The sequence below is a fragment of the Numenius arquata genome, chromosome 6, assembly GCF_964106895.1.
Source record: "Numenius arquata chromosome 6, bNumArq3.hap1.1, whole genome shotgun sequence".
NCBI lineage: Eukaryota > Metazoa > Chordata > Aves > Charadriiformes > Scolopacidae > Numenius > Numenius arquata.
The window spans coordinates 2,385,914-2,412,688 of NC_133581.1; the positions used below are offsets into that span (position 1 = coordinate 2,385,914).

Sequence of the window (26,775 nt, forward strand, 5' to 3'; positions counted from 1 at the left end):
TCCCTGAAGATAACAAAGGTTACAGCCATCGACACAAACCTCTCGGACGCTTTGCTCCAAGACTTCAGAGCATGGGGTCAGCCTCTGTTGTCACCATGGATCCTGGCCACGAGACAGGGCAGGGCTGGAGATGACATGGACCCCTGGGAGAAGCTGGGACAGGGAATTGCTCCCCGTGTAGGACCTACAGCGGCGCTCTGCGATGGATGCAAGGATCACCATGTCTAACTTGCCTGCCTTTGGCGTTGTGTCTGGTGGCGAGGCAGAGGATGGAGCAGCTGAGATCAGGGAGGGAGCTGCCGCTGTGTGCGAAGGCTTGGAGGGGATACCACCACCTGGAGGAAAGCCCAAGGCAACGGCAAGGTAGGACCCATCTGGAAAACATACTCTGTCACCAAAATTGCAGTGCTGTCAACCCAGAGGTGGTTGTAGGATCTGCTGTGGGCCTGGGCTAACAGCAGGAGTGGTTTTGTCCCCAGACATGTCACAGGGACAGGGACAACGGGCTGTGCATTCCCTGGAGCGCTTTGTGGGGCGGTGGGAACCCCACAGTGCTGTCTCTCTGCCTGTAGGTAATGCCCTAAGGAGACTGTGTACTTTCTGGAACCGTTAACTCCTCTTGATTTCAGTGTGGAGTGGATCGGTCTTTTCCAAATGCCTCAGCAATCGCCTGGGGCTGACCCTTTTTGCCCCTCTGTTGTAGCTGAGCAGAGCAAGAGAGGAAAAAGCTTTCAGGATGAGCATGCCCTGGGCAAAGGGGCTCCTCCATGCACAGGTGATGCAGGAGGGAGGAGGTTGGGTGGACAGAGAACGGCGTGTTCCCACTGCTTTGCAGAGAGGACTGTAAATCAGTGCGGCCACATGACTGCTGTCATCTACTGGGAGCGCTGCCCTGCTCCCACAGCCTCCTGGAGACGGTGAGTGCAAGGATGAGCTAGCTAAAAATTGGAGCATCCAAAGTCCAAAGCTCAGTGACAACGAGACCCACATGTCTCACTCATGGAAGGGTACGGAAACCCGAGTGCTTTCTCCGGGTGCTGAGTTTAAGAATCCTGGTCCAGTCCCACTGTTGCCCACCACTAACAAGAACAGTGATTTCTCCCCTCAGCCAGGTTTCCCCCATCCTTTCATGTTCCTGTATATTATCACTTATTTACATCCATTATGGTTTGAGGAACCCACAACTTACTGTTGTTCAGACAATTATTCTCTCACCCAATGACCCCTCCCCACCTGGGAAGGGGAATTGGGAAAAGCAAGGAAACCAGAGGGTTGAAATATAAATAGATTTAATATAATAAGACTAAATAATTAACATTAGTAACATAAAAAAAAAAATTGATCCTGATATCGATATAAAATACACAAGGACTATCCCCAGTGCATTCTATCCCAGGAAGCTGGTCCCTCCCAGCAGGGACAGCCAATGTGGGACACTGCGAGCGCTGCGGCTTCGGGAGGAAGGGAAGGGCTCAGGGCTCTGGCAGTGGGGCAAGGAGTTCTCAGGATGGCAGCCATCACGGGAGAGAGAGAGAGAGAACTCAGCAAACTTTCTAATTTATATTGAATGTGATGTTCATGGTATGAAATAATCCTGATGGCAGTTTGGGTCAAGTGCCCGGGTCTCAAAGGTCCCTTCCAACCATGAAGATTCTGCGATTCTGTCTCGCTCCTCCTCATCCCTGCACCTGGTGAGCTCCAAAACACTGAGACCTTGAAACCCACATACCATAGCTGGCTATAAAGTAAATATTTTCACTAATTCAGACACTAGAGTCTTCTGAAAGTGCAGTTTTCCCTAGTGTTAGAAGACACTGAAAAGTAAAATTACTGAAAGAGATATTAATCCTGTGTCGCTCAGACCAGGAACAAGATCCCAGGCTGAGCTCAGAGCTGTGTCAGCAGGACTCTGAGGGCAGGCTCCGTGCCAGGGAGGGACGATGTGTTTACGGGGGAGCATACGGGTGTTATGGGGAGCGTACGGGTGTTACCAGCTGCTGGTACCGGTTTGGATCCCTGGCTGAGCACACACCTTTCTCCCAGGGCCCCTCCAGCTGTAAATCGCAGTGACATCCCTCTGCGTACAGCCGCCTCCCCTGTACCAGCGTGGCTCCAGGGGCTCTCTCCCAGCCTCAGCTCGGGAGGAAGGCTCTTCGCTCACCCCAGCACCGCCCGTCTCGGCCATCCTGAGCCCCAAATCGGGACAGGGAGAGCAGTTCTGAGGTTTGTGTTTCTAATGTCTGTCCCCTGGGCCTTTCACAAGGGCTCGCAAACTCTTCCGTGGACTCACAGGTCTGGAAACGTCCCTGGTTTGACTCCTGAGAAGGGGGAGACCGTTGTGATTTCCAGCTCGGGCAGCGGCCGCTCTGAGGAAAACACAAAGCACCGTGAGGAGCGATAAAACCATCCCACCGGGCCCGGCGCAGCACCGCCCGCCGGAGCGCCTCCGGGTCGGCCCCCCCCCCAAGAGGCCGCAATGCCGCCAAGGGGCCGGGCTCGGCTCCGCGACCCCGGAACATGACGGCGGAAAGGCCTCAGGGTGGTCTCCGGGCCTCACAGCGACCACCGGGCCCGGCCGGCATCGCGCTCCCTTCACGGCCGGGCCCCCTCCGGGCGGCAGAGCGCAGGCGCGCCCCCTAGCGCGCGAGCCGCGCCGGTGTCACGTGGTGCCCCCCCCCCCCTCCTCTCCCCCGCGGGCGGCGGGAGCCCGTCCCTCAGGCGGTGCCGCAGCGTCCGGCCCCGGCTCCGGGCATGGGGGCGGCGGCGGGCCCTCCTCCGCCTCCTCCCTGAGCAGCAGCAACAGCGGCAGCGGCGGCGGCGGCGGCAGAGCGACCCAGCTATGCTGCGGGGGTAGGTCCGGGAGCCCGGCCCCGCCGGCTGTGGGAGGGGAGGCTGCGGGCGGTGAGGCGGCGGCCGGGACGCGGGGCCTGGCCGGTGACGGGGGAGAGGCGGCCGGGTTCTGTGGGGCCGGGGTGTGTGGCGGCCGGACTTGCCCCCCTCAGAGCAGGCAGGGCGGGGAGCCAGCGGCTGCCCCCCGAGCCTCGCCGTCCCGGGGTGCTGGGACAAGGGCCGGGAGAAGCCGGGCTGAGTTTCCCCTCGGAGTTCCATTGGGTTTGCCTTTCCCCGCGGACTTCCACTGGGTTTACTTTTTTTTTTTTTTGGGCTGTTAACACCTTGCGTCCTCGCAGCCGAATAACTCAGGGCTCAGTCCGGTCCCAAGGCTCTGCAGGCGTGTGTGTGTGCATGCAGCCGTATGGAAGTCAAGCCAGGAGAATCATAGAATCGTCCAGGTTGGAAAAGGCCCTTGGGATCATCGAGTCCAACCATCTTCCCTACTCTACAAAGTTTTTCCCTACGCCATATCCCCCAACACCACATCTAAACGACTCTTAAACACATCCAGGGATGGTGACTCAACCACCTCCCTGGGCAGCCCGTTCCAGTGTCTGATCACTCTTACTGTGAAGAACTTCTTCCTAATGTCCAGTCTAAATCTACCCTGTTGCAACTTGAAGCCATTCCCTCTTGTTCTATCGCTGTTTGCTTGTGAGAAGAGACCAGCACCAACCTCTCTACGATGTGCTTTCAAGTAGTTATAGAGAGTGATGAGGTCTCCCCTCAGCCTCCTCTTCCTCATACTAAACAGTCCCAGCTCCTTCAACCGCTCTCCATAGGATTTGTTTTCCAGGCCCTTCCCCAGCTTCGTTGCCCTCCTCTGCACTCGCTCCAGCACCTCGATATCTCTCTTGGATTGAGGTGCCCAAAACTGGACACAATACTCCAGGTGTGGCCTCACCGGTGCTGAGTACAGGGGCACAATCACCTCCCTACTTCTGCTGGTCACGCTATTTCTAATACAAGCCAGGATGCTGTTGGCTTTCTTGGCCACCTGGGCACACTGCTGGCAAATAAGAGAAAGACAATTTGTTCTCTACGCTGTAGTCGAACAGACCATATGCTTTGCAAAAGCTTTTAAGAGCTGGCAGGGTGGTGGAGTGGGCTGTGGACCGATGCTGCTTCGTGGCGATGCAGAACGGCGACGGTCAGGCTTCTGTCCTGGTGGGATGGAAAAGTCAGGTCCTCTTCACAAGCCTGAGGGCAAGAGTTTAACCTGGAGAGACCCACAGGCTGTTTGCATGGGAAATAACCCTGCCGGATCAGCCCTGCAGGAAACATGTGGGGCCCGCTGGAAAAAAGTGCAGATCCTGCACATTTTTTTGCTTTTTCTACAGAATCCAACTTTAGAAGGTTGTGGGGTGTTGAGGGGTTTTTTTTTGTATAAGTTTGCATTTCTTGTGTTGGTGTGGCTCCTTTAGGATATGATATGTTTTTCTGAGAAAGGTAGCCACCAGTCAGACCAGCAATAGCAAGAGAGTGTAAGTGTGTGTGGTCCTTTGGTCTCAGGGGGGTGTATTTCAAAGCCCCAGCTAGACGCTGGAGATGGGACCTTGGCTGGGCAGAAGCCAATATAGCCAAGGCTTTCGTGGGGATTCTGTTTGCACAACTTGGAGAATGCGCTATCCCGTCTTAGAAGATGGGATAATTTTTCAGGATAGTTTTTTAGGTCCCTTGGCGTTACAGAGTGTGAGTGGGACTGTTTCATTCCTCCATGTCCTCCAGTTTTCTCCCATAGTGTATGGAAATACACTGGAATACGAGTCTCCCAAGACAAACAACTTTCATCTGAGAACTTGAGAGTCATAAAGAAACAACATTGGGTTTTTTTCTTTCTGTTATGTGTGGGTTAGATTGGCTGTCTTAGTAGTTCAGTGGACTGTAGAAATGTCCCTTTTCCTTGCTGCTTCTTTATTTTTTTCACTAGCTGCTTGGTTTTGAATCTAGCTTTTCCTCTACGCTGTTTGTTGTTTTTTTTTTTCCTTCTGGTCACAGAAGCTGGAGGTGCTGGGACTGGCAGGGGCCCTTTGGTGTGTTTCCCCTATAACGCAGGAGAACCTGGAGAGACATGTTCTCTGCTTACCCTGTCTGATCTCAAAAGTCCACAGCAGAGAGGGCTTCCACTGTGCCACCTGAGAAATGGTTTAACTGTTGAACAGACCTCTCTGGCACGCTTCCCCTGCTCCGTGGCAAATCCATTCCAGAGAACCTCCCCTGATCTCTGGGATGAATTGATGTCATTATGTCCCCACCTTCCTGTAATGGATTTAATTCCTTCCTTTGGGTCATTCTCTTGCTCGGTCCCTCCCTTCTCTTAGTGTTTGGATCCTTTGGAGACCTCCTCATCCTGTTAGCAATGTCACTGTTTAGGTAAGTGATCCATGTTAGCTAATCTTGACCTTTCTAAACCATTTTATTTCTCCTGTGCAGTTCTGCTTTTCCTCTGATTAACCAAATGTTCCAACAGAGCAGCCTAACTGGATGGAGCAGGCACTGCTCTCTCTGACCACCATGTAGTTCACACTTGCTCTCTTGCACCTCACACTGTAAAAGTCTGCCCGGTCTGGGAGTTCCCGTTGGTCGTAGCTCGCTCAGTCAGGCGTATCCCTCCATGTTTGTGCGTATTTCTTTTTATCAAGCAGTCCCAGCATACTGAGTAGCTCAAGATGAATTATCTTTGCTTGGCGGCACTGTCTGTCCTTTTTCCTCTGGCCAAAACTAATATTTATTTTCTTGCCCTTTCCCCAATGCACCCTTTTATGTTATTTTCCACACTTCCAAATTTAGTAGTATCACCAGGATAAACCTTTTCTAGATCTTCCCAGTCAATGCTCAGTAAAACCAGGTGAAGTCAGTGGGACACTAGTTCGTTTCTATCCTTTCCAACCTTCTTAGCACCGTTGTGACTGGTCCTTCTGGTGCTTCCACTCATTCTTGCTCAACAGAGAGGCCAGAAAATGGATGGCTCTTACGACTGGAGTGTTCGAATGGAAGGTTACAAGCTCTTCAGGAAGGACAGGCTGGGCAGAAGGGGAGGGGGTGTTGCCCTCTATGTCAAGGACCAGCTGGAATGTATGGAGCTTCACCTGGGGATGGGTGAAGACAAGACAGAGAGCTTATGGGTCAGGATTAAAGGGAGCACGGGGGCAGGTGATGTTACAGTAGGAGTCTGCTACAGGCCACCAGATCAAAGTGACAGCGAGGATGTGGCCCTCTACAAACAGATAGGGGCAGCATCGCGCTCACACGCTCTGGTCCTCATGGGGGACTTCAACCACCCCGACATCTGTTGGAAGGACAACACAGCAGAGCACAGGAAATCCAGGAAGTTCTTAGAATGTGTCGACGACAACTTTCTTCTGCAAATAATAGAGGAACCAACGAGGAAAGGAGCAGTGCTGGACCTTGTCCTCACCAACAAGGAGGGGCTGGTCGGGAATGTCAAGTTCAAGGGTAGCCTCGGCTGCAGTGACCATGAGATGATAGAATTCAAGATTCATAAGGCAGCAAGGAGGGTGCGCAGCAAGCTGGCTACCCTGGACTTCAAAAGAGCAGACTTTGATCTCCTGAGAGATCTGATTGGTAAGGTAGCGTGGGAAAAAGAACTGGAAGGGAGAGGGGCCCAAAAAAGCTGGGTGGTATTTAAGGATTGCCTCCTCCAAGCTCAGGAGAGGTGCATCCCAAAAAAGAAGAAATCGGGCAAAATAGCCAGTAGGCCGGCGTGGATGAACAAGGAACTGCTGGACAAACTCAGGACCAAAAAGGAGGCCTATAGAGGGTGGAAGCAGGGAAAGGTAGACTGGGAAGAATACAGAGAAGCTGTCCGAGTCACCAGAAACCTGATCAGGCAAGCAAAAGCCCAGGCAGAACTAAATCTAGCCAGGGATGTGAAAAATAACAAGAAGAACTTCTATAGATATATCAGGGATAAAAATAAGACGAGGGAAGCTGTGGGTCCCCTCCGGAAGGAAACGGGAGACCTGGTCACCCAGGATGTGGATAAGGCTGAGCTACTGAATGACTTCTTTGCCTCAGTCTTCACTGGCAAGGGCCCTAACCACACTGCCCAAGTCACGGAGGGCAAGAACAGGGGCTCTGGGAATGAAGAAGCACCCACAGTACAAGAAGACGAGGTTCGAGACCTCTTAAAGAACCTGAAGGTGCATAAGTCCATGGGACCTGATGAAATCCATCCACGGGTCCTGAGAGAACTGGCGGACGAAGTTGCTAAGCCCCTCTCCATCATATTTGAGAAATCGTGGCAGTCTGGTGAAGTTCCCACTGACTGGAAAAAAGGGAACATAACTCCAATATTCAAAAAAGGAAACAAAGAAGACCCGGGAAACTACAGGCCGGTCAGTCTCACCTCTGTGCCTGGCAAGATCATGGAGCAGATCCTCCTGAAATCCTTGCTAAGGCACATGGAGAATAAAGAAGTGATTGGAAACAGCCAACATGGCTTCACCAAGGGCAAATCGTGCCTGACAAATTTGGTGGCCTTTTACAATACTGCCACAGACTTGGTAGACAAGGGCAGAGCGACTGACGTCATTTACCTGGACTTATGCAAAGCATTTGACACTGTCCCGCACGACATCCTGGTCTCAAAATTGGAAACTCATGGATTCGATGGATGGACCACTCGGTGGATAGGGAACTGGCTGGATGGCCGCATCCAAAGGGTTACAATCAATGGCTCAATGTCCAGGTGGCGGCCAGTAACGAGTGGTGTTCCGCAGGGGTCGGTACTGGGACCAGTACTGTTTAACATCTTTGTCGGTGACATGGACAGTGGGATAGAGTGCACCCTCAGCAAGTTTGCTGATGACACCAAGCTCGGTGGCGCAGTTGACACGCTGGAGGGAAGGGATGCCATCCAGAGGGACCTAGACAGGCTGGAGAGGTGGGCTCGTGCAAATTGCATGAAGTTCAACCAAGCCAAGTGCAGGGTCCTGCACCTGGGACGTGGCAACCCCAGGCACAAATACAAGTTGGGTGGAGAATGGCTGGAGAGCAGCCCCGAGGAGAAGGACTTGGGAGTGCTTATGGATGAGAAGCTCAACATGAGCAGGCAGTGTGCACTGGCAGCCCAGAGAGCCAACCGTGTCCTGGGCTGCATCAGGAGAAGTGTGGCCAGCAGGTCTCGCGAGGTGATTCTGCCCCTCTACTCTGCGCTCGTGAGACCCCTCCTGGAGTACTGTGTCCAGCTTTGGAGTCCTCAACACAGAAAGGACATGGACCTGTTGGAACGGGTCCAGCGGAGGGCCACGAGGATGATCAGAGGGATGGAGCACCTCTCCTATGAAGACAGACTGAGAGAGCTGGGGTTGTTCAGCCTGGAGAAGAGAAGGCTCCGGGGAGACCTTATAACAGCCTATCAATACCTGAAGGGAGCCTACAGAAGAGCTGAAGAGGGACTCTTTGTCAGGAAGAGTGGTGACAGGACAAGGGGCAATGGTTTTAAATTGGAAGAGAAGAGATTTAGATTAGATATAAGGAAGAAATTCTTTACAGTGAGGGTGGTGAGGCACTGGAACAGGTTGCCCAGGGAAGTTGTGGATGCCCCATCCCTGGAAGTGTTCAAGGCCAGGCTGGATGGGGCTTTAAGCAACCTGCTCTAGTGAGAGGTGTCCCTGCCCATGGCAGGGGGGTTGGAACTAGATGATCTTTAAGGTCCTTTCCAACTCTAGCCATTCTATGATTCTATGATTCTATGATTCTAAAAATCTATGATACTGACTGCACATCCTCCTCCCCCAGTTCTGTAGTCAAAATGCTGTCTAGTTGGCATGGCACGGTGACGGTCTCAAGCTCTTCATCTTCCAAGGGTTCAGAGTGCTTTCCATGTGAGCTTTTCCACGTGCTTTCCTGTGTACCTGGAGCTGAATTACCTGGTAGCTGCTGCTTTTTTCCCTCTTTAGAAGATGACCGTGGACAGCTTTGGGGGGGGGCAGAAAGGGAGCAATTTAAGTAGCAACGATGGTAGCATCACGCTGTAGCCACATGTCATAGGCGAGGAGAAAAAGGCCAGCCTGTCAGTAGTTGGGCCTCATGGTCAGACTGCCTTTTGTGTTTGGGTGAGAGGAAGGAGAACAAGGCTCTTTTGAGCTGCATGTGGCTGAGGAGATAAGCCCAGTATGAGGCTGGAGTCAGAGTGTGGCCTGGCTGGAATACAGGAGGTAGGGCAAAATCAGGAGAGGAAAATATAGAGATTAGGAAAAGAGAAGAAGAGAAAGTGAACCTAACCAAGGTGAGAGCTTCTGTGCAGGAGAAGGTGGTGGGCAAGAAGGAGGGTGCGGGAGGAAGGATTGGTGCTGTGCGTGGAAGAGGGTAGTGCCACAGCTCAGCCAAGCCTCGTGACCCAGAGATAACTGGCAGCAGGTTAATCTGTAGCGCGGTGTGTGCTGGAGGTGATAGAAAGCTTCCATGTGTGCAAGGCTCGATTGCGCTCCCGCCGACTTCACGTGGCAAGTGACCGCCAATGCGTGAAGAAGGGGTGATGCGCATACTCTAGGTAACGCCATGATGGCAGTACCCTGTCATGCAGCCACTTAAGCCTACGTTTGCCTCTCGTGAGACCCCAGCAGCTGCAAATCCTACTAAATTCATCAGCTGCTTTCAGGGTCTGTGTTAGTCCGTTGACAAAGTCCTGCTGAGCACTGGGGAACAGTGTCCTGGGTGACTCTTCTGGTTCCCTCTTCTGAGTACATCTCTACTCGCCACTGAAAATAAAAAATAGGGCTTCATTTCAGCTCAATGGAAATACACTGTGTTAGACGGTTCCTTGAAGGACTTGGGTGGGAAACCAGTAGGTTAAAAATAGATCCTTCCCCTCGGAAGCAGGGATGGGAGGAAGAGGAAGGCTGGGTTTGCAGTGAAGGGGATCAGGGTATTTATATTGCTGGGGAAGGGCAGAGCTGTACTCGCTTTTTTCTTGTTACTCCCTCAGTTGGGGAAGCCGTGTCTCTGAATTTAGGTCTGCTGGGTGTATGCTGGAGTTCTGAACGAGCCAGCTGCAGTCTGTTTCTCTCAAAAAGCAGGTGAGAATGGAGTTCCTGGAGCAGCTGTCTTTAGTTCTCCTGCTTTATCCTGAGTTAATAGTACCTGGGACGTGTTGGTTGAGAAGGGTGAAGCCAGGAGTTACTAATAGCATTGCTTTGCCCACTAAGTTTTGTGTGTCCAGAATTATCTGTGAGGGAGCACTTGCTGTTGAGAAACCAGCCCTTCTTCAGAGGAGTGCAGGCTGGGCATCTCAAACTAGACTTGGTGCCGTCCTTAAAGATCCCAGGACGGGAGTGGAGATTTCCCCCAAAGTTTGTATTTTAGACTGTCATCTCCTCTTCTGTTGCTGCTCTGGAAGCAATCCATGCCAAAAGGGTAAAGCACTTCAATAGGGAGGCAGTGCCTGCGTGCAGGGTAAAGGAACTGGTGCTGCTGGGCACAGAGCAGATCCTCTAAGCCAGGACCTGCTCTTCATACACCATCACCCTCCCTGCCTCACTTCAGTGCCTGGGAGAGGCTGGAGGTGGATGTGTTGCGAGTGTTAGAGGAAAGCTGTGAATCTCTCCCACCATATTTATCAAAATATAAACTTTCACTATGCTGGTATCCCACAGCCAGGCCAATTTTGAGGAAGAGAACCAGAAGCAACCCGCTGTGGGACACTGGAAGACACTAATGCCATCCAAAGGCAGTAAGGAGGAGCCAGAGACTGGATGCCAGGATGCCGGAGGTGTGGATGAGACCCAGTCCACTGAGCAGCTCAACATGTCACGTCTACGCAGCTCTTCGGTGGAGATCCGTGAAAAAGGGTCCGAATTCCTGAAGGAAGAGCTGCACAAAGCACAGAAGGTAAGGCCTGGACTTTGTGAGAACACCTCAGGATGGTGGCACAGATTTGAGCAGTGCGGTTTTTCCTAGAGGTGGTGCTGAGGGGAGCAGGGTCTGAATGTGGCCGTGCCAGAGCCTGGAGCAGGCAGAAGAGGAGCAAGATTAGGGCTACAAAGATGATGAGGGGCCTAGAACATCTCTCTGATGAGGAAAGGCTGAGGGACTTCGGTCTTTTTAGTCTGAAGAAGAGAAGACTGAGGGGGGATCTCATCAATGCTTATAAATATTTAAAGGATGGGTGTCAGGAGGATGGGGCCAGTCTTTTTTCAGTGGTGCCCAGTGACAGGACAAGAGGAAATGGGCACAAACTTGAATAGAAGAAGTTCCACCTAAACACGAGGAGGAACTTCTTTCCTGTGAGGGTGGCAGAGCCCTGGAAGAGGCTGCCCAGAGAGGTGGTGGAGTCTCTGTCTCTGGGGACATTCACACCTCCCTGGACACATGCCTGTGCAACCTACTCTAGGTGGGACCTGCTTTGGCAGGGGGTTGGACTAGATGATCTCCAGAGGTCCCTTCCAACCCCATAACTGTGTGATTCTGTGAAGATTGAGCTGAGGTGGTCATAACCTCCAAAACCTCCATGCCAACATCCATGCCTGGAAACCTGCTGGAAAGCAGCTTGAGGCAGGCAGTGCTTACTATGGAGCCTCCTGCTAATGCAAACGAGCAATTCCAGCCAGAAAAACCTGCTGCAACTTGTGGAGGGATGCCCTTGGTGACACAGAGTGTGGTACAGAGTTTAGCGACAGGAGTCTTGGGCCAGGGATGCACACCGTCGTGGGGAGGAAGGGTTGTGGTTGAGAGGTGGGGGCAGGCAGGCGTCAGCACTGCTGAGGCTGGCTATGAGCTCATGCATCCCTCTCCCTTTCCTCAACAGGAGCTGAAGCTGAAGGACAAAGAATGTGAGAGATTGTCAAAAGTCAGAGAACAACTGGAGCAGGAACTAGAGGAGTTAACAGCCAGCCTATTTGAGGTACCACCCTCTTCCTTTTCCCATCATTTCTTAAGCTAAGCTTACATCCAACTGCTTTAAGAGAGGCTTTCCCTGAACTTCCAGCCATCTCCTCCCCGAGTTTCCTCCTTTCCCCTGTTGTTCTTTCCCACTTGGAGCAGAGCTGGGCAGTGCTGCAGGCAGAGCCTCAGAGCAGGGGCTTGTACCCGCTCCTGGGGGGCATTTGCATGTATTTCTTTCCCCTTCTAGCAGCTGTGGGGTGGCATAAAGAGCACGGCAGTTATGGGTCTGTACGTCTGGTAGCAAAAACAGATGTGGGGATGCCTGTAGCTGGAGCTGAGCATAGCTCCCTGTCCCTCTCCCTCTCCTGTGCCTGCTCTGTAATCTGGGCAGCAGCTGCTGGGTAATGGAGATGATTTCCTGGCTTGTGTCAGCCCTTGCTTGGGGTGGGAACAAGCTCGATGTCCTCATATACTCTGCACCAGTGAGTGTTCAGAAGGCCTGTTGGTTGTTTTTTCTTCTGTAATGTGATTCTTGCCAAGCTCTATCCTGGCAAAATCCCATTTACCAGCAGCTCTAATGTCTGGATCTGACTGGGCAGTGAGGAAAGCCAGAGCCCGTCTGTACCTTTGAAACACAGGCTCATGCTGAGTGCAAGAGCCAAGAGAGCATCCCCCCTCCTGGAGATTTGGCTGCCTGGGCTCGGGGTGAATTTAGAGATAATGCAGCTGAGGGCTGTCCCCTTCCTTTGGTGGCCTCGGACAGAGCGCTGCCAGACAGCACTGCGGGGAGGCCCCAGCTGGGACTCGCACTGCTCCCCTCTTCCTGTGGGAGATGCTTTTAAGTTGGTCTCTTACCATTTGGCCCCCACCGGAGCTACAGCTCCTGCTGCGTTGCAGCCATGCCCAGAGCAGCGAGGGCTGGCCGCTCCACGCGGGAAGTGGGAGCAAAGTGCAATAACAAGTCAGGCAAGAGCAGTGACCTCACCAGCCAGGAGCCAAGACGTGGAGCAGCAAGTCTGGATCAGGATCTGTGCCGCAGATGGCAATCAGGGTCAGAAAACAGTCCAGTGATCAACCAGCAAGTCTGCAGCGACAGCGCAGGCCTGAGGTCAAGTCAGGAAGCCATGCTAGTGAGTCTGAGTCAAGGTCAGAGTCACAGAGGTATTGGACTGGGTGCAGACATAGCTTCTACATGGCTGTGATATGGCTCAGGTGGGTGCTAATGTGAAAGCCTCAGCTTTAAAGCAATTCCCAAGGGCAGGGAAGGGCAGGCCCTTGCTTCTGGCTTTGTTCACAGCAGCCCATATCAGTGAAAGAGATGACCTTGGACTCAGCCAGCGAAACTCTTTCATTTAGCCAACGACACTCCTAGAAGGGGGATGCACTCCAGGCTCTGGCACTGAGAGCTTTCTCTGGGAAATTCTGGGGGAAGGCTCTTCACGGCTGACAGAGTAAAACCCTTGGATGTGGCAGTGCTGTCTGTCCCCCTGCTTGCTCGCTCAGAGCATGCGATAATGGCAGAGCTTTGACCTGCCCTGGTGGCTTTACGAGTTGGGACTGAAACAGGCAGACTAAAATTCTCTCTGGTCCAGGAAGCGCACAAGATGGTGAGAGAAGCAAACACTAAACAGGCGGCGTCAGAGAAACAGCTGAGGGAGGCACGGGGAAAGGTGAGAACCGCGCTCTCTTTGACTTGGATCTCAGTGCTAGGTTGGTGGCATCCTGGCCCAGCCTGGCCACTGGTGCTGTTTGGTGGCTGGAGGAGAGTAAATCACCTGCAGCTCAGTCTCTCTGAGATGCTGCGTTTACTCTGTTCCCTCACCAGCAGACACTAACTGAGGGGGAAAAGGCATCCTTGCAGTCTGTGAGATCCAGCTCCCCTTTGAGACATGGATGCCAGAGGAACCACGGAGAAGTGATATGATATTTAATTGCCACAGCTGTGGGGACGATTAGAGCAGGGAGCTGGGGAGTTGGAATTTCCTGACAAGGCTGCACCACAGGGCTGCTCAACTGGTTCCTTCTCAAGGAGAGAGACATTTCTCCTGGGTTATTGGGTCTAAAAAGAGCCCGGAGCAAAATGTGCTCAGACTGAGGAGAGCAGAGGGATGGGTTCCTGAATAGCTACTGTTTGGCCCTGTTTGAAATTCTTGGTGATGGTGGGCATTTGGGAAAATGGGGAGAAGGCTTCGTGACTGGGCTTGTAACTGGTTCCCTGTGGCTTTAGTGTTTGGTGGGGTGCAGTGAGCTCGAGCTCAGCTAGTGCTGAAGGTGCTGTTGACTCTTGCCTTGTCTCCTCAGATTGACATGCTGCAGGCAGAGGTAACAGCTCTGAAGACGCTGGTGATCACATCCACACCTTCCTCTCCAAACCGGGAGCTGCACCCTCAGCTCCAGAGCCCTTCTAAAGCTGTCTTCAGGAAGGGCCATGGGCGAAACAAGAGCACCAGCAGCGCCATGGTCTCAGCTGCCAGCCAGAATGTGACTCCAGAGCCAGTCAGTCATGAACGCAAAGAGGTGGGTGAGGGCCATTCCCTGAATTGGCCTTGGAGCCACCGTTGTCACTGTGCTCAGGGAGCTGTGCGGCTTTTGACTCTGGCTTCCTGGAGAGCTCTGTGGTTTCAGTGTCGGGAGAAGCTGCCTGTGCAGTAATCTGGCTTGTTCCCTAAATTTGTGCTGAGGCAGGCTCTGGAGGGTTTCCGTTTGTGGAGATTTCCCCTTCTGGGAAGTGCGTTTGAGGTTGCGTCGGGACAACTGCTAGAGGAAGCGGTTGAAGGATCCCTGGAGGGCACGGACAGATCCAGGAGCTACCAGTGCTGAGTGGGTATGTCAGGAGCTGCTGAGCAGAAGCCAATTCTGCTGCATCTTGGTAGATGAGTCCACTGCCTGCTCTGGGGTGATTTGCTGTTGTTTCTTTTCTTTGCCTAGTTTGGCTTGGACACCAGGACACCTCCATCAACTTGTAGTCTCTGTCATTCATTCTGTGTTCTTGGGCATGTGCTCTTCTTTGCAGAGCGTATATTTAATTATATTTAATTCCTTCCTTACTGGAAGGAACTGGGCAGAGAAGCGTACAAAGCATTTTTTAGTATCTTTCCAACAAACTCTATTTAATTCCCTTGGGTGATCCTTTGATAGACCCCCACCTGCTGTGACCATGCGTGTAAGTAAAGCTTCCTCCTGCTGGCAGGACCTTTTCATCTGGGAACTTTCCACTAACCAGATGTGTACACAGCTGTTCTGGGGAGCAAAAAAGAGGCAGCTTATGGCACTTGGTCAGGAAGAATGAAAATGAGTGAGAATGTGGTGGGGGAATGTGTCTTCCCTAGTGATTTTTTTGGGGAGGTGTGGCTTCTCTCATGAAGAATTGTTGAGGGAACACAAAGGCACCTGGTCACTTGGCTTGTGCGAGAACATATGCACAAGGGCCACTTGTGAAATTAATACTCTGACCAAACAGGACTGTGCTGGCAACACTGGTAACCTCTGCTTTTGGCAGCGGATTCAGTGAATGTGCTCTTGTTGCTAGAGTTTGGGTGAAATGCTTCAGGCAACGTTGGTTGTAGCCATTCTCCTGGGACCGCAGTAGCAGTGAGAGATGAGGATCTTTAACTCTGTTCACAGGCAGAGGGGAACAAAGGCTATGTCAGAGAGAAAGCCAAAGAAAAAAATCATTTCAGTGACTGGGAAGGCCTGATGCACTGATTTCTCGTGGTCAAGCAGGGAACAGTCCAGATACGCTGGAAGTTGGAGTCAAATGCAGTCAGCTGGAAGCTGCTTTGAGGACCAGGAAGAAAAAGGTTTTAATCTTTTTAAGGTCCTGTGACCTCTCCCAGTGCTAACTGTTCCTCCAGTCAGAACAGAGGAGCTCCAAACCAAGAGCCCAATTCAATGAACCACTGACTGCCCTGTTGAAGTTGCCCTCTACAGTAAGCAGGGATAACTTTTGCCTACTGGGGAGTTCATTTTGCTGTTCTTGGCTCAGTCTCAGCAAAACTCCTGTTGATGATCTTTAGAGAAGTCCTAGCTCTTGTAAGTGACTTGCTTGTTAAATATTTGGACCTGTTATTTCTTTGTGTGGGTAGCTTCCACATGGTGCAGATATCCCAGGGCTTAAAATCCCAGGGCTACAGGAACTAATAATTTTATATATCGAGGGTGGGGTGGTTTTTTGTTAACTTCTTCATTTCCGTCTCTCAAATTCCTTAGTGGCCTGTGTGAGAGGTGATAAAAGGGAACCTGGCATTCGGAGAGTTGGTGCTTGGTGCTCTATGGAAAAAAAAGTGCCCTATCTTAAATTGTGCCTAAAAATGACAGAATTTTTGTTTCCTTTTTGCACCTCAAGCTGAAGTCGAAAGGTGTGGCTTGTGGCCCTGTGATATCTTGAGCAGCACCCTAGTTCCCCGCAAGGGAGGGCTTGAGCCTTTCTTTATATCTTCTATTTTGTCTCAGGTTTTTTACCTCCCTTTCTTGCCTGTCTCTCTAAACCTTTTCCTTCACTGTCTGTCTCTCCCTCTGCCCTCAAAGTCTGGGTTACCCGCTCTCCTCTCTCTGCTCCTTTGTATCATCCCCGGGAAGGCTCTCCACATCACCTATGAACCGAGCTGGCAGGCCTTGGGGGCAGATGCTTCCTCATCCTCGCGGCAGGTAACCTTTCTGGACAGCATCGGGGAAGGGTGGGACCGACCCATCTGCCTCTTGCACTTCCAGCCTTTTAGTTCTAGCTTCCTTGCATGCTAACCTCCATATTTTTTTTTTTGTTTGTTTCTTTGGTTTTTTTCTCATGTTTTTTTTTTTTCCCATCTTGTGGATCTGAAGCTGCCTCCTGGTAGCAGGTGAGCAGTGTCCGTAGCACAGAGCGAGTGTGCTGGAGCCCAGACCTCTTTCAGCTTTGTTCACTCATGTTCTTTGTATTGCTCAGCAGGGTTTCTTTAAGTTTGTTTTTCCTTTCAGCAGCTTTAACAGGATTTGCTGGCCTTTTAAGGAGATGCCCTGTCAGTCAGGTTGGTGGTTTGGCTAATGATCCATCTGGGGTTTAAACACCAGGTCCCAGAGAATCTCCAGGACTGAAGTATTTTCAACCAGGCAGAGATAGAGGCAGCGACCTTCCTGCTGGCTCAGGGGATGGGAGCAAACTCTGTCCCGGGAGTGATAATTATTGCAGGCCCACCTGTAAAAGGCAAGGAGCAGACATTAGAATGGGGAAAGTTATTCCTAGTCTTTGAATTCCCTTTGAGAGACCTACTTTCCTACACTCAGCTTCCCTCTGCAGGCCTGTGTGGCTGCCCAGTGTTCCCATTACTTCTGCGACTCCCCAAACACCAGAGTTCTGGGCTTGGAGTGGTCTTTAAAGGGCTGGCATACCCTTCAGCTCCTACTTGGGCTCACTGAGTGTAGTCCTGCGGATAGCTCTTTATTAATAGCTTTTTCCAATTAATTGTTTTCTGTAGCAATCCTTTCCTTACGGAAGAGTTCTGCCTCCTGGGTGCCATTGCCACTGTGCTTTGCCGTTCAGCTGCTCTCATCATTCTTGCCATGGGCTGAGTGGGCACTTGGTCTGTTCAGTGGTTGTATGGTGGCTTTCCTGCAGCAGAGGTGCTGCCCTGTCCTGGAGGGATGTGGCATAGAGAGGTGCAGGTTTCTGGCAGGATAAGCCCAGTCTGGCACAGAACTGCTGATGGGTGGGAGATGAAAGACCCTTGGAGCAAGCCAACTTCTCTCAGACACTGTTGTGATGTCTAAGCCCTTCTAGATGCAGATGTCTCATAGTTAGATTACCTGCACAGTAACAAACACCTTCTGATATGGTATCTCTCCCTCCCACCCACCTTCCCTCTTCCCATTCCTCTTGAACACTTGCTGCAGGTCGACTCCATTTTATTTGCTGAGTTCCAGGCCTGGAAGGAATCTCCAACTTTGGATAAATCCTGTTCCTTCCTGGACAGAATTTATCGAGAAGATGTAGGACCTTGTCTGGATTTCACGAAGCAGGAGGTGAGTGCTGGAAAAGGAGGACAAAAACTGTGCAGTGTAGCAGAACCATAGCAGCAGCTTTACAGAGATGACCTTTGCACGTTCATATCTGCACTTGTTTCTTTCTGCCACAGCTGTCGGAGCTGGTGCGAGTGGCTGTGGAGCAGAACACGCTCACCATTGAGCCGGTTGCTTCCCAGGCACTGCCGGTGGTGAAGGTGTCAGCAGAAGAGTGTGGTGGCCCAAAGTAAGGAACAGTGCTTTATGCTGTCTTGTCCTTTCCTTGTTGCTGGTCTTTTTGTACCATCTAGTGGAGTTTGGCCAGGCCTTGGTCAGTCAGTTGAGTTGAACAGTTCAAAGGACTCAGTTGCATGTTCTCCTACCCTGTGACCGGTGGTAGATCAGCTCGAGAGAAGGGGAATCAGCTCAGCTCAGCTGAGGGACTGTAATCGACTGTAACCTAGTGGTGTGTTAGTGCCCTTGGCTTGGAAGAGGTTTGTTTGGTTTTTTTTTTTTCCCTTAAGGTAGCAACTTGTTTAATGTTCTCTGAAGGTGTGTTTATCTATAACTTAGGGTGAAAGGATTAAGTCAGAGCTGTGTTATCTCATGTTCTTGCATCTTAGAATCAGAGAATCATAGAATTGTCTAGGTTGGAAGGGACCTTTAAGATCATCTAGTCCAACCATCAATCTAACTCTGATAAAATCAAAAATCATCAGTAAACCATGTCGTCATCTTGTGAGGTTTGAGCTCACCCTGCACTCCTGACCTTGCTGGTGCACCAGGTGGGTTTGAGCCTAGGTCAGAAGAGATCTCCTCTTGCTGCATATCATCTTCCCAACCTGATGCTGTCACCTTACCATCAGAATTGGGACTAGGGGTGCTCGAGAGCTTGTGTTGAGTGTATCTGATGTGACAGACAACTTGAGATTGCCTCAAAGAAGAGGAGCACTGACGGGGGTGACATGATATTCCAGATGAAGATAGGGGATTTTATTCAGCTACTGAATTTGAGTTCAGTCAGGGCTCTCTCTCTTTCTTCTTCCCTCCCTGACCTTCAAGCAGAGCACCTTCTAAGCAAAGGTGTTCCTGTAACAGTAAAAGCTGCTCACATGCAGGATTCCTACCACTCTCTTCTGCGTTTTCTGTCATTTCTAGGCAAATTGTTCCATGAGTGTGTGTCAGGCCTGTTCCAAGAACAACCCATCCTGTGTTTATCCTTATCGGTTTCCTTTTGATTTTTTTATTTTTTTTCTGTGTCTTCACAGTGGGTTCCGGTCACAAATTGTAACGTAAGTGAAGTATTTATTTTTTAGCCAGTGATCAAAGATCTCTAATCCATTAACAAGTTACTAACTTAGTGCAATATAGCAGCTTCGAGGCCAGAGCTGAACTAAGCTAACTTTTTAACCCTCTTTAATTTCCACCCAGACAGGATGGTAAGGAATCTCGCTATTGGCGATAAAGGACCCAAAAGGAGTTTGTTCCTCTTTGTTTCCCAGATGCAAACCACTGATTTTTATGGCAACTTTGGACATGCTGTGGGCCAGAAAGGAGAAAACTGGAGTCCCTGCCCAAGCTGGGACCTACCAGACCTACTTGTCTGAACGTTGCTGTACAGACCTCGGTGAAGCAGTTCGAGGAGTCTAGACAGGCAGGGAGTGAGTTGGCCACTGTGTGACATTGCCTTTATACCATCAGAGCAAAATGTTGGCCAGGAGGTGCTGAGGGCAACTGGTTTTCATGGTGGCATGTCTGGCAAATTGCCCTGGAGTGTGTAGAGCGCTGAAGGGCAGGTGTCCAAATGCTGCGGTTTAGGTTACTTCTAGCTACACTTGTGATAGCTGGAGTTACACCAAGCAGTATCAACCAAGCCAAGAGTGACCAGCAAGAGTCTTTTTTTCAGTGAGCTGCGATGCTCAAATTTAGGACCTCTTAAAGGTATCTCATTTACAAAGGTATCGGTCATCCTGCACCTTCTGAGGATTTGATCCCCAAAGTTGTGTTAATATTTGGGCGATGATTACTTCTCATTGCACCTGAACGCTTACAGCCCATGCTTCCACTCTTAGCTACTATTTGCCCTGATAGCAATGGAAAGCAAGCACAGAGACATGCTCAGAAGCTCGCTGAAACATCCGCTCCCCTGTGTTGTTACCTTCCACGGGACACAGAGCAACTATTTGCAGCTGGGGAGGGATGTCCCTCTTCCCACCATACAGGCACTGAGTCTCCAGGGAATGTGGTGATGAGTATGCATACTGCTTTAAGTGGGGATGAAGGAAGGACAACTGGCTGGTGCTGGGAAACATTAATCTTGCAATTAACAGAAGGAAATGGCAAGAAAATACAGACATGCTGCACCCTTGCTGATTATGTCTATTGGTGGTCTCCCTGGGAGCTGAGCTGTCTTGAAAAGACTATTTTCTTCACTCAGTCTGGAATCTTACAGTTGTGAAGCCAGGCTTCTTCCCTGCCTGCACAAGAAGGGATTGCCTTGTTCTTAGGAAATGCAGGCCTTATCCAAAGCCCCCTGAAGTCAGTACAAAGTCAATCCGTGTGGCTTCAACTAGAGTAGCTTCGAATCAGGCCCAAATTAATTAATAGGAGCGTAGCATAAAGGCTGCAGCGTGGCTTGTTTTGAGTTCTCAGCATGATAAAATCTGCTCAAATGCTGGATTTACCTGTTTTGAGACCAGGTTTGATCCCCACCCAGCGTGTTTGCATCCCATTGGGAAAGCTGATACACCTGAGCAGAATTCCTTCAGGAAAAGCCTTGCCTGGAACATGGAAGAGATGTGCAGAGAACAGATGACATTTGTTATACTCTGCTTCAGCCTCACCTCTTTAATATTTTCTGTGGTTTTGACTTGGGCTGTCTGCCAGGGAAAGGGTATGGAATGGGCATGGAATAATTCATGGTTCCAGATATTTAGTCTAAGGTCTCCTAAACTTGCCGTTTATGGAATCTTTCAAGGAGCAAAAAAGCTCATATCAGCCAAAGTGGTTTTTTTTTCCTTCTTCGTGCTGAACTGACACAGCATCTGCCTTCTGAGCTCCCACTTCCATCTCTTGGGGGGATAGTCTTGAGGTTGTTGAATTGCTGTGCTGCTCAGTTGCTGAAGGCTGAAGTGTTTTTCCTTTGCCTGCAGGAAATGTGCTCTCAGTGGCCTCCCCAGGACCTGCAAGCACCGCATCATGCTGGGAGATTCTGGGAATTACTACTACATTTCACCATCCTGCAGGGCCAGGGTGAGTCTTCCACCTTCCCAGGGTGTCTCGACCCTCCAAAATTGTCCCAAGCCCTGAGATAGAGGAGCTTTTGGGTCAGCCCTCAAACTGACAGAGATGTGGGGGCTTGAGCTTGTTCCTGAAGTCAATCTGGCTCTTGGTGTGTGTCTCCAGCCCTGCTTCAAGCTCCGGTGCTCTGCCTCATGTTCCTTCAGGCAACCTATCTTCAGTGTGTTCGCTTTCCATGGTTTGCTTCAGTACAGGGCTTTGATTGTTTTGCCTTATTATTATTTTTTAATTCTCCTTTGTAAAACACAGTAATTTTCTGCTCTTTAAATGCTGGCTCTTGTTACTGTTCCGGTTCAGATCAGTGACTCAAATGGTTACAAGAACAAGTTGTCCTTTCTTTGGAGGGAAGGGAGAAGGTGAATGATTTGTTAATGTTGCTGTTGGGGCCCTGATTCAACAGAGCATTTGAGAAGTGTATGCTTTCCCGAGTTACATATCAGAAGAGCTGATCCTGCAACATGTGACTCTTTCTGAGACAAAAAATTTGGTTTCAGCCATGGACTTAAGTTGATTAATTTTTGTCACTTGCACTGAAGTACTCAGTGTCATCAACACCTTTGCCTCCCTGCACACATGCTTTCTACAGAAATCTTTAACTCCAAAGACTTCTGTTCAGTTGGAGAACGGTGCTCTTTTGAAGGAAGATCACAGGCTTTGCTGCCACATTAAGTAGTGATTGCTTATGTCTCAAATCTGCAGTAGATTGGAGTTCTTCCGCAGTGTGTCTCATGGATAGTGTAGCATCTTGGGATGGGATTGTAGATGCCCAGATTTTTTTAATTTTTTTATTTTTAATCAGCTTTCTTCCTGTATCTCTTTATCTGGTGGTATGTGGGACTATTTCTCAGGTGCTGATCACTAAGAGCTCTCCTGCTGGGTGCTGTGAAAGCCTCTTGACAGGCAAAGCAGTTCTGTAACTGACTCCTTTTTTTCTCCTTTTTCTCTTTTTTCCTTCTCTCCCTCAGATCACAGCCGTGTGCAACTTTTTCACATACATCCGCTACATCCAGCAGGGCTTGGTGAGGCAGGACGGTAAGAGGGGATAGGAGCTGGCGGGGGGGGGTGATGCCTTCTGTGGGCCATGGGGAGGAATTAAGGGGTCCTGTTCAGCATGACAGGAACGGGGCCAGCTTGGGGTACCTGAACTCTTTGAGAAACAGTTAAATGACAAAAGAAAGGCATGAGAGGAAGGAATAGATGCACCTATTCCTTGCTCATTAGCTTGTTGGGTGCTTCTCCGTTACCCAGAGAAGCTGTGGATGCCCCATCCCTGCAAGTGTTCAAGGCCAGGCTGGATGGGGCTTTGAGAAACCTGGTTTAGTGGGAGGTGTCCCTGCCCAGGGCAGGGGGGTTGGAACCGGGTTATCTTTAAGGTCCCTTCCAACTCTAACCATTCTATGAATTCTATGATTCTTTGCCCTGGGGTGGAGCTGGTAAGGGGTGACCTGATGGGCCTGTCCTCTGCTTCCCTCACTCTGGGGATGAGCCAGGCTGGGCTGCACTGAGAGCACAGCAGAACGTGAGGTGGTGTCCAGCTGTGCCTTGCTTACTGATTTTTGGTGTCTTGTTTTTTTTCTTCCCTTCCCCACACTGGTTTTGCTTTGCAGTGGAGCTGATGTACTGGGAGGTCATGCGGCTCCGGAGGGAGATGTCTCTGGCCAAACTCGGGTTTTATCCCAGTGAGATGTAAGCAGAGGCCTGGACGTGGAAGGAAACTGCTCCTGTAGGAATGGCTTCTCAAACGCAGTCTGCCAAACAGATGAACACCGTACCTCTCCTGCAGTGGGCTTTACTGCCTCCCTGCCCTCCCTCTGCCTGAAGCTGAGTGAGGAGCAAGAAGCACAAGTTCCTCCTTCGGCTGTCCCACTTCTCCAACTGTGACTGGAACACAGCTTCCAAGCCACCCTCTTGGAGCCGGGCTGGCCCTGGCCGCTTTGGGGTGGCCGTCTACAGACTGTCCTCTGTGGAGTCTCCTATATGCAGTGTATATCCATTTATTTTTTGTTTTAAAACTTTTGGTTTTATATGCAGTCTGCTTTGGCATAGTCTTGAGGCCAGCCCTGTGCAAGGCAGGAGTCCTGGACCTTCTTTGTAAGCAAGTCTTTCAGGACAGATGCTGGCTGTCTGTCCGTCTGTTTCCCCTCCTTTTGGGGTGGAGGGTGCTGTGCCCAGCCGTACGCCTCGGTCCTGCTGGCCACTTGCTGCCCTGACGGCCCTGTAAATGCCAGCAGCACACAATAATCTTACGGAGAGCCATGAACAGCCTGTTTCCAAGTACTTCCTTGCTCCTTTTAAAGGAGCCCGCAAAAGAAGCTTTCTGCCAACTGAGTTACAAAGAGGGATTTGTTTCTGGTTTTAGCTTGCGATTTGGCGCTGGGTAATCCAGGCTGGGGGAACGGCCGGAGCAGAGGCCGGAGCTGTGCACCTGGGGCCTTCGGCAGAAGAAAGCCAGCAGGGAAATCACGTAACTCACAGCTGGCCACAGCTTGGCTGTGGGATGTTTCCTCCTGGTCTAGAGAATCTGCTGCCGTTGTCACAGGCCGACGTGGACCTTGACATGTGGTGGTCTGTGACAGTCCTTGGTGCAGAAGTCCCCCACGGTGCTCTTAGATACAAACCTCACCCACAAACATGCCTCTGAGCTGGTCCTGCTCTGGAGGAGCTTTGGGTAGGACTGGTCCCACCGTTTAGATAGAAACTGTGGTCCCAGGCTGGATTCTTTATGTCTCCAGAAGGATCATGCCCTGGGCACAGCCTTGAGGCCCCGAGATTTCCTCCCCAGTATTACAGCAGACCTAGAGATGCACGTCCACTGGGAAACCCAGATTCTACTGTGCTGCCATCCCCAATAAGGATACTTGAGACATCTTTGTGTGCACATGTGAGGGATGTGGCTGAGGTTCCTGTACACCTCAAAATGTGCTGGGAAGGGTGTCACTAAAGCTGTTGGAACGTGGAGGCCCACTATAGCTTGAGCTCAGGCCCAGGTTTGCCTGTACGGAACTGTGCAAAAGCCATGACAGTGTTTTGTAGCCAATTTAGCCTTTTTTTCAGTGACTCTGGAATCAGCTCAGCCACCGCCCAACCTGGGGTCTTCATCTCACTTGGCATTTCTGCGCTCTTGACTGGCACGTTGCCCTGTCTCTCTGCCATCACTGTTAACTCCCATCTCAGCAAGTTGGTGCCCAGAACCAGCTCCATGAAGTTTCATCCCCTCCTGGGAGATGCTGCAGTAGGAACTCTGTATTGTCAGTGGAAGAAAACTAATTGAGCTGCTGTGGTTTTATCCAGGGGAGGGAGGAATAGACAGGGAAGGCAAAAATTTGGTTTGGAACCTAATACAAGGACAGCTTCACAGCAGATCTGAGAGATCCTTCCTGTAGAAGACTCCCCTAAGCACAAGCTTTCCTGTCACTGAGCACACTCACGATATGCTGCCGAGTTGCTCCTCAGGGGACTCCTTTCCTTGTAGCTATAGTGGCATATGGTGTTGATTGTTAAGGGTTAGGAGCTGTGTGAAACATGAGTTGTCATCCCCAGAGCTAGGAGAACATGTTCCTGACAATACGTGCTAGCTTGGAATCCAGCTCGGAAAGGGCTGACCTACAAGTCCAAGTTGTTATAACATCCCAGTTCTGCTTTTACTTCCCGCAGCGGAGAGCCCCGACTCACGCTGCTCACCCTCGCCAGATGAGCGTGTACACCTACTTGTCGCCAAAGGAATGTGTTCCAAACGCGGAGTAAAAACCAGGAATATACATCCAGAGTCCGGCTGGGTCTTGAGCTAGCGATAAACCTGCATCTCTGGTGTCTGCGGGCTTGTGGCAATTTAACATCAGCTTTTCCAGAAGAGAAAATAGAAATGTCTATCCCCAGCTGCAGATTTCAGCTCAGGTAAATTCAATCCCTGGCAGTTTCTCCTTGTATCTCTCCCCCCCCCCCTCCCAACTTTTTGATGTCCACATGTCATTGTGTTCCGTTAACTGCTACATTGCACAACAGACGTGGCTGCGTTGCAGCGCTGGGAATGAGATGATCTCTCTGTAGGAGATGTTTTGGTTTGTGGGATTTTCTTCCTCCCCCCCACCCCCCCCCTCAGTGTCACTTTGTAAAGCACTTTGAGATGAAAGGAATTAGAGAAATGCATTGTGTAAGGTTGTCTTATGTTTGAAACAAAGCAGAGAGAACAATTTGTAGATTAATATGAAATCACTCCGTTAGCAGCGGGATGGTTGCACCCTGCTCTTTATTAAAGGAAAATAAACATTTGTTATTAACCTCTTTAAAGGTCTGATTGCAGTTCTAGGGCTGGGTTGGTTGGGACATGTGTGTGCTTGGTAGCCAGGCTTGGCTGGCTTGGTGCTCTGTGCTTCTCTTGCCACCGCGCGTCCTGAGGGACTGAGGTTTTAATGCTTTTCTTCATCAGTCTGTCCCTCCAGTAGCTGGCTGCTCCCTGGCTTCTCAGGGGGACAAAGGGACAGTGTTTTGATGGCAAACAGAGTTTTATCGCGGGTATTTCTCGTGACAAGGCAGGCCCGTGTGGTTCTTGCTGAGCAAGGCTGAGGTTTCTTCCAGCTCAGCTGTGGTCTGGTCCAGTTTACCGGTGTGAAACGTTGCGTGGGATGTCCCCAAGGCTGGTTAATTCAAGGATTTTCTTCCTTTTCTTCTTTGCAGGGCTGAGAGTCTCCTGCTTTTCCTGTCAGCAGGTGTAGGCAGAGCTGTGGTGGGAGCCTTTCAGAAGCTGCCGTTACTAATGATTCCTTAGTGGCGTGGAGTGAATGGTTCTCATCTCTGGAGACTTTTGGGTCATGGGGTCTTCTTTGGCAGGTCATCCCTTGGCTTCACGAGGGCCTGGGGCTTGGGACACCAAGGCAGGAGGTGGCAAGCATTGAGTTGTAGCAGCACCGGGAACTCAACTTCCTCCTGCTGCTCAGTTAATTCATGCTGCTTTTAGATGCAAGTTGACTTGAAAAAGGCTGCCTTTTTCTATCGGAAGGTAGATCCAGGTCCTGCAGGCCCTTGTCCTTTAAAGGAGAAGGGGGACTGTGGCTGGGTTCCCCTGGCCCCAGCCCACGTGCAGCTCTCCATAGAACCATAGAATTGTCTAGGTTGGAAGGGATCTTTCAGATCGTTGAGTCCAACCATCAACCTAACACTGACAAACCCACCACTAACCCATGTCCCTCAGCATCACGTCTACTCATCTTTTAAATACCTCCAGGGATGGCAACTCAGCCACTTCCCTGGGCAGCCTGTTCCAATCCTTAATAACCCTTTCAGTGTAGAAATTTTTACTAATATCCATCCTAAACCTCCCCTGGCACAACTTGAGGCCGTTTCCTCTTGTCCTATCACTTGTTCTTGGGAGAAGAGACTGACCCCCACCTCCCTACAACCTCTTTTAAGGGAGTTGCACAGAGTGATAAGGTCTCCCCTCAGCCTCCTTTTCTCCAGGCTGAACTGCCCCAGCTCCCTTAGCTGCTCCCCATAAAACTTGTTCTCTGCGCTACAGCAGAGACAAGCACAAGTGAGAGGTACCAGCTGGTGGAGGGCACGGCGTGTGCCTGCCCTGCAGCAGCTCTCAGGCTCTTCAGGTTGGGAAGTTGGGTCTCTTTGGTTTCACTGAAATCCTTTGCTCTCCTCCCACGTTTAGCTGTGGACGTTAACATGGAAGATCTCTTGTCATCATCTCTTGGTGGTGGCAGTGGAGGGAAGAAGCACATCGTCAAAGGCCTTTGGGAGATGAAACAGAGGTACAGCCAG

At 50.8% G+C, this 26,775-nt stretch overlaps 1 protein-coding gene across 2 annotated transcripts; it reads left to right on the forward strand.

The window, feature by feature from the left end:
- The first annotated feature begins 112 nt into the window (after positions 1-112).
- Positions 113-22,702, forward strand: RAB3IL1 (RAB3A interacting protein like 1). Of its 2 annotated transcripts, none has more exons than XM_074148885.1 (10): positions 113-363; positions 10,512-10,746; positions 11,663-11,758; positions 13,332-13,409; positions 14,041-14,256; positions 17,605-17,733; positions 17,847-17,959; positions 20,865-20,964; positions 21,978-22,044; positions 22,620-22,702. In XM_074148885.1, exons 1-10 carry the CDS (start codon positions 203-205, stop codon positions 22,700-22,702), a joined length of 1,278 nt encoding a protein of 425 aa, XP_074004986.1. In that variant the 5' UTR covers positions 113-202. The 2 variants fall into 2 exon arrangements, with proteins under 2 accessions (XP_074004986.1, XP_074004987.1); XM_074148886.1 differs by lacking the exon at positions 113-363 and adding an exon at positions 5,252-5,265.
- The last annotated feature ends 4,073 nt before the right edge of the window (positions 22,703-26,775 follow it).